This window comes from Salmo salar, chromosome 03 (genome assembly GCF_965601325.2).
Source record: "Salmo salar chromosome 03, fSalSal1, whole genome shotgun sequence".
In the NCBI taxonomy this organism is placed as follows: domain Eukaryota; kingdom Metazoa; phylum Chordata; class Actinopteri; order Salmoniformes; family Salmonidae; genus Salmo; species Salmo salar.
The window spans coordinates 20,013,332-20,020,996 of NC_138293.1; the positions used below are offsets into that span (position 1 = coordinate 20,013,332).

Consider the following 7,665-nt stretch of genomic DNA (forward strand, 5'->3'; position numbering starts at 1 on the left):
GAAATTGGTACAATAGAATCATTGAGCTTCAGGCCTAAATCCTACGTGCTATAAACAGACATGGAAGAATTCCAATGGCTTGATTGATCAGCTGTGCACCCTAGATAAATAGATTTAATCATTTCACAATAATAAAACATTAACTCTGCTGGTAGTCGGTAGCCTTGTCAACATATAGTCTTCTGAACGTTACATGACGTTTATGTTAATGAGTCATTGCCATAGAACGAGAGAGAGAGAGAGCAAGCGAGCGAAAGAGAGATATGTAATTAACGACAGGGGACAGATGAAAGAAGAACAGCAGATCGGTGATATTCGTTCACGTGACCCTTTGGATTATAGAAAGAGGAAAATTGAGCGCGCTCTGGGATTTGATAACGCGCGCTCTTCACGCTATGAAGGATGATAACTTGGAAAATTAAAGGGCGCGAGGACTATAGAGGGGACACAACGCACTTCAGATGTGCAGAAAGTAATTCGGAGTGGTTTTATTACCGACTGAAGACAGTAAACATTACGTTTTTTTAATGGACCACATTAAAGGACATCAGACGCAGCCGAGAGGGGCATGGCGTTAAGCAGTGAGTTGGCTATTCAAAGAGTGACTGATGGGATATATTAAACTATAATGAGCTAGGCCTATCTAGTATCATATTTTCATACCTTATGGGCAGTGTGTTGAGTCATTTAGGGGTTGATTCAGTGTCTGACTGTCATAGCACCTTGGGGACGAATACATTCTTAAATGAGTTGAATATGTTATGTATGTGTCCAGGACTCCTGCTGCTGTGCATGGTAGCCTCTGAGGTGTGGAATGCTGAGACCAGGCCCATAGACTTTGTGTGTGACAGAGAGTCCAGGAGGGACATGAACACTGTGGCAGAGATGGAGGCTGCTCTGGTAAACCTATATGTTTTAAACAATCTGCCCAGTGGTGTAGCGGTGCCTGGAGAAGTGGGTATACTCAAATTTTGCCCCAAATTTCCCAAACAGCCGAAGGAAAGGTGCCCTGTGTGAAAAATTATGACAAACAGTTACATACACCCTGAATGACTGACATTGTTTTCGCTCTCAAAGTCACACTTTTTTTAATAGATAAACAATTAAATTGGACCTTCTAAGTAAGTTCACCATTATTCTTAAACCACATGAGGAGACCACTTTTGAGGCCTGGGAAAAATCTTTTACATTTGTATTTTTGAGTGCAGTTACCCTTTAATAGAACTGTGCAGGTGACGGGCACTGTTATTTAGTTAGCAGTGTTTCTGTAGCACACATGAGAAGGAGTAGCCACTGGATTGATGCAAATAATCATGATGTCATTCTGCCAGGCAGGCATAGGCTACTTTGTAGCTAGTTAACATTTAATTGAGAAGGTTTTTGGGAAAGCCTTTCCATCTACCAGAAGACGGTTAGGTCTATCATTAGCATTGCTATATTTTCCCTGTTCCTTAATTGTTTGAGACCTGGACATTTTACTTCATATTATGAGGAATGTCTTACCATTCAAAGTAGCCTAGCCAAAATCCCACTGTGGAAATGTGGAGGCAATTATTTAATAAAGACTTCATATGCGCTCTCCTGTTGGTTTTCAACGTTCTTTCATTGTCTAGCAGCCAAAGGCATTATCCTAGTCATATTAGCAACCCATGATAGTTGTTGCATCTTTAGATCTCCCCTCTTTATACATTTCTAATGGATATTTCCATCTCTTTCCATGAAACCATTTGCATGTGCAGTGTGCATTTTAGAATGGGTTTTCTCACAAATTGCATTTTGGGACATTAACGCGTAGGCTTACCGCCGTGTGCACATTGCTGCGCTTAAAGTATGAAGAAATAATTAGTAGTTTTATCAATTTTAAGCTAAACATTTTGATCTGTTCCATCAGCCTTATAAATTGATACGGCGTATACCTCCACTACGCTACTTTGATACGCATCATGGGGATTAAGAAGTAAACATATGCAATGCCCACAAAAAAGGTGTTATATGGCGTATACCTGTGTATACCCTCCACTACACCACTGAATCTGTCTGTCAGTCTGTCTGCCTGTCCATCTGTCTGTCCGTCTTGCCTATCTCTTTTAATGTCTGTATGCTTCTCTCCTCTCTTCAGGCTGATTGTGACGCCTTGAAGACACTCCCGTCCCCCATTCAGCTCCCCTGCATCAAGGTTCACAAGGCTTCCTGGGAGAGGAAATCAGTATGCTATAAAACGCTTCAACTTCTGCTTCTCAATGCAGATGATTTGTTTTCCTCGGTTCAGTAACATCCAATTGTGGTAATAATTTGACGTTTTTGTCTCTCACTCGTGTGTGTGTTTTTACTCCAGGCCCAGGAGAAGAAGGGGGACATAGCTGCATCTCTGAGGGCTTTGTCTAGGAGCGTGAGGGTGGTTAAGACTCTGAGCCAGCCTGGCTGTGCCGCAACTCTGCTGGAGAGACTGGAGCACACTGTCAACAACTACCTACACATAATCACACACCTGGACATCAGGGTAAGAAATAATAATAAATACACACACTATAGCTTGCTTCATAGCCTGAGAAGTAGGGGTGCTGAGTGTGCTGCAGCACCCCCTGAAAAATCAGAATTTAAAAAATATATATCATAAAATGTGCAAAAGTAGTGCACTGGGCCTTAGTATTAGCAGACCTATATAGACATCTGAAGAGCGGGCAAAATAATTTTTCAGTATCTCAGATTTTGCAAAAACGTTAGTAATTAAGAACCTTATCTTACAGGATTCAATAGTTGAAATTGTAAGAGTTGCTGTCCTATCACTTTCTCTGAGATTTTAATTCTAATGTAGTCTTAAAAGAACAAAACCCTGTTCTCAAACATTTACATCAAAAGGTGCAAAGACACAAAAGATCCACATCAAATTAAATATTTTTCTTGATCAAATAACATGGAAAACAACCACTTTTTGTGCAGTATTAATTAACCATCCCTACAAACCACTTAATGTTAATGTACATTACTGTATTGTACATAGGCTGGTCATCTATGTTTGTACCTGTAGACTTTCCATCACCATGAAGAAAAACAAACAATGCACACTACAGTAATTGACTACATTGAGACATCAAGTGGTTTGTGATGATGTGGCTCAGTTGGTAGAGCATTGCGCTTGTAATGCTAGGGTTGTGGGTTTGATTCCCATGGGGGATCAGTACAAAAAAGTATGAAAATGTATGCATTCACTGCTATAAGTTGTTCTGGATAAGAGTGTCTACTAAAAAGGAATGGATAGACCAGTTCAGTTTTCTCATAGAAATAAGTTGCAATTGCAAGGTATTTCAAGAAACTGGAAAACATATATCAAGCAAGTATTTTTATATTCCACAAGTATTATCAGGTTAACTGTTTTGTACAGATAATTATCAGACTCAAGTGTGAGTATACACTCAATTTAGCAAAAAAAGTCATCACAAAAATAGTACACTGTACCTTTACTAGTCCTGTGTTAGCCGTGTCTTCAGTTCTGGCAAAAACAAATCTGCACCCCTCCCCCCCAAATCACTTTGGCAAAAAATTGCAGCAGCCCCACCACCAAACTACTTCTCACGGCTATGGCTTGCTTAGATTACATATTGGCCACTTGTTGGTGTGCAGTGAGCGTAGGCCTTTCAGTGTTGCTAAGTCCCAAGAAGGCAAAGATAACTGAACTAAATGACTACCGCCCCGTAGCACTCACTTCTGTCATCATGAAGTGCTTTGAGACTTGTCAAGGATCATATCACCTTCACCTTACCGGCCACCCTAGACCCACTTAAGTTTGCATACCGCCCCAACAGGTCCACAGATGACGCCATCACACTGCACACTGCCTTATCCCATCTGGACAAGAGGAATACCTATGTTCGTTGACTACAGCTCAGCATTCAACACCATAGTACCCTCCAAGTTCATCATCAAGCTGGAGGCCCTGGGTCTCAACCCCGGCCTGTGCAATTGGGTCCTGGACTTTCTGACAGGCTGCCCCCAGGTGGTGAAGGTAGGAAACAGCATCTCCACTTCGCTGACCCTCAACACTGGGGCCCCACAAGGGTGTGTGCTCAGCCCTCTCCTGTACTCCCTGTTCACCCATGACGGCGTGGCCATGCACGCCTCGACACAACAGTTGTGGGCCTGATCACCAACAACGACGAGGCAGCCTACAGGGAGGAGGTGAGGGCACTCGGAGTGTGGTGTCAGGAAAACAACCTCTCACTCAACGTCAACAAAACAAAGGAGATGATCGTGGACTTCAGGAAACAGCCGAGGGAGCACCCCCCTATCCACATCGAAGGGACAGCAGTGGAGAAGGTGGAGAGTTCTAAGTTCCTGGGCGTACACATCACAGACAAACTGAAATGCTCCACCCACACAGACAGTGTGGTGAAGAAGGTGCAGTGGCACCTCTTCAACCTCAGGAGGCTGAAGAAATTTGGCTTGTCACCCAAAACCCTGACAAACTTTTACAGATGCACAATCGAGAGCATCCTGTCGGGCTGTGTCACAGCCTGGTTCGGCAACTACACCGCCCTCAACTGCAAGGCTCTCCAGAGGGTTGTGCGGACTGCACAACACATCACCGGGGGATAACTATCTGCCTTCCATGACACCTACAGCACCCGACGTCACAGGAAGGCCAAAAATATCATCGATAACAACCACCCAAGCCACTGCCTGTTCACACCGCTATCATCCAGAAGAAGAGGTCAGTACAGGTGCATCAAAGCTGGGACCGAGAGATTGAAGAACAGCTTCTATCTCAAGGCCATCACTGTTGAACAGCCATCACTAACTCAGAGAGGCTGCTGCCTACATGGAGACCCAATCACTGGACACTTTAATACATGGATCTTACTGCACTGTCGGAACTAGAAGCACAAGCATTTCGCTACACTCGCATTAACATCTGCTACCCATGTGTATGTGACAAATAAAATATGATTTGATTTGACGTCACTTTCATTTCCATATGAAAATGGGAGTATCCTGTCTTCTTCCAGTAATCCCTCATTGACTCCCTCTCATTTCATACATAGCTGTTACCCCAACGACCCCTGGTCTTCCTTCGCCATGAAGAATAGCAGATAGCAGGGCATACCTTCCCCATTACAGACACATAGCCACCCAGGCTACGCATGGAGAGCTTATGCAAGGGACAGGCCATTCACTAGCAGCATTTGTTGTTAAAAGACTGGCTAGAGATGAGTAAAACAGAACAGTGAAATTGCAATAGTTTCTTTCCAATTGTCATTCAGTGTTTCTCGAGTGTGTCTCACTATCATCAGACAATGTCAACAACATGCTTTCATGTGTATGATCATTTCAATGCAGAAGACTACAGCTCTCAATCAGCAAATGCGTAGTTAAAGTGAATTGCTTTTGTAATGGAAACCATCAGCATAATTAGTAATGTGTTTTATATCTTTGTTATACTGACTCTCTCACTCTCTCTCTCCCTCAATTCTCCCCTTTTCTCTTCCCCCTGTCGCTCTCTTCCTCTCTTTCCTCTCATCCTACCCATCCCCGACCTTCTCGCTCTTCCCCCTGGTCCTAAAGGGGTCTGTGGAGAGCCCGTTGTTTTCCTGCACCCCTGAGAGGACCCACAGCCTGAGCACTGTTCTGTGGACTTTCAGCAGACTGATCACTGGAAAGCTGGAGTGGCTTATGGCTGAGCTGACCCATGGGTGCCCCTGAAGAGGAAGGAGAGGAGATGAGGTGAGGGAGCTACTTCAGAGTATTGAGACGCACCCAGATAAGTGAGGAGGCTAGGGAGCTGCTGTAGAGTATTGTGATGCACCCAGAGAGGAGAGGCGATGTGGAGAAGGGAGGTGCTCAGAGGAGAAATGACACAACCGCCTGAAAGCTGTCACTCACCAAGCAGACCTTTCTCTGGTTGCTTAGACATTAGAGACAGTAAAGACTTGTTTAATGAAACATGGAGATACGTCACCCTCTGCTGGTCATTATCTGGAATGACAACTCACTGTTTCAGGCATTCAGTTTAGACTCACTGCATGCGTTTCTGCAGTAAATCAAGGACCAAAGGAATAAAAATGTACATGTTACATATGAGAGACAATTGACCCAATTGATGGCTTGCATTTCATGGCACCTACCAACAGAGCAATTGGAACACATGTCAAGCATTTGGATGCGGTCAGATAATGGTCCACTCATAGTATTTTTTATTTATTGTTCACTGTACATTACATTAGTTTTATAACTGTATTTTTGTATTAATTCATTAATCAGGCTATTTAAATATTTGTTTATATTTGGATGTCATTATTAAAATTAAACCATCAAAGGAAATTGTAACTACACTCAAAAATGCCTGTCTCATAAAATATCAAATTATACGAATCATGTTTTAATTAAACTTTTCTGAAAGTAATACAAATGTTGTCTGAAACCAATCAGCTGTGTCAACAGTTTTGGGGTCACGAGGTCAAGGAGGAAGCATAACTGATTGGACTAACAAGCGAAACATTACAAATGGCGCGCAGTCAAAAAAAGATTGAGTGATACAATGGAGAATCTCAATTGTATACTCATGTCCTCTCTCCTTGCCGCCTCCTCAAAGCCCATTGGATGAGAAAGCCAGAGGACCCGCCCCTTTCACATTCTTCTCCAATGGGTATACAATTGACATTCTCCCATTGTAGCCGCCATCCATTTATGAAGCTCCAATAGACGTGAGTATACAGGTGGAGGTTGTAAACTACTCAGAAAGAGGATACAGGTAGAGGATGTAAACTACTCAGAAATAAATCTCAAACTTATGTCTAGGCCTACACATTTACATGTATCTGTAATATTAGCTCAAACTTGAGTTTAGTTTCGAGGGCTTTTACTTAAAGGAGGTGGCTCGTCTTGCAAATGTCTTTTGTGTGATGAGTAATTTATGTAGGTCAAAGCATATTTATTGGTTCAGAAAAATAATTGACCCTGTATCAGTAGTTGTGGGGCAACTTTTACTTGCTTTGCATCCATACCCTAACCATAATCAACCAGACATGATCAGTCGAGCTCTGGGGCCAGAGTTTGGACGCAGCATTGGCATCATGTTCTTCTATGACAACGTGTGTGGCAGTGCCCTGTATGTGCTAGGCCTAGTCGAAGCCATCATCGACCCACCCCTCTGCCGTGCGCTTCCTGTATTTGCCCCGCACACCGGTGGACACGAGGCGTTACTCCTCCTACCTGCACCAGTTGGATCTGCTGGGTAGAGACCTGGGACCCACCCTGCTCATCCATGGGGTCATGCCTGTCATCACCACTGACCCCTCACTTCTAACCCCATCACCAGTTGGATCTGCTGGGTAGAGACCTGGGACCCACCCTGCTCATCCATGGGGTCATGCCTGTCATCACCACTGACACCTCACTTCTAACCCCATCACCAGTTGGATCTGCTGGGTAGAGACCTGGGACCCACCCTGCTCATCCACGGGGTTATGCCTGTCATCACCACTGACCCCTGACCCCTCACTTCTAACCCCATCACCAGTTGGATCTGCTGGGTAGAGACCTGGGACCCACCCTGCTCATCCACGGGGTCATGCCTGTTGTCACCACTGACCCCTGACCCCTCACTTCTAACCCCATCACCAGTTGGATCTGCTGGGTAGAGACCTGGGACCCACCCTGCTCATCCACGGG

At 44.1% G+C, this 7,665-nt stretch overlaps 1 protein-coding gene across 1 annotated transcript; it reads left to right on the top strand.

Annotated features, from left to right (window-relative positions):
• Positions 1-222: 222 nt before the first annotated feature.
• Positions 223-6,357, top strand: LOC145877486 (uncharacterized). Its single transcript, XM_082973067.1, has 5 exons — positions 223-581; positions 776-900; positions 2,120-2,206; positions 2,336-2,500; positions 5,560-6,357. Exons 1-5 carry the CDS (start codon positions 569-571, stop codon positions 5,695-5,697), a joined length of 528 nt encoding a protein of 175 aa, XP_082829193.1. The 5' UTR covers positions 223-568; the 3' UTR covers positions 5,698-6,357.
• Positions 6,358-7,665: the final 1,308 nt, after the last annotated feature.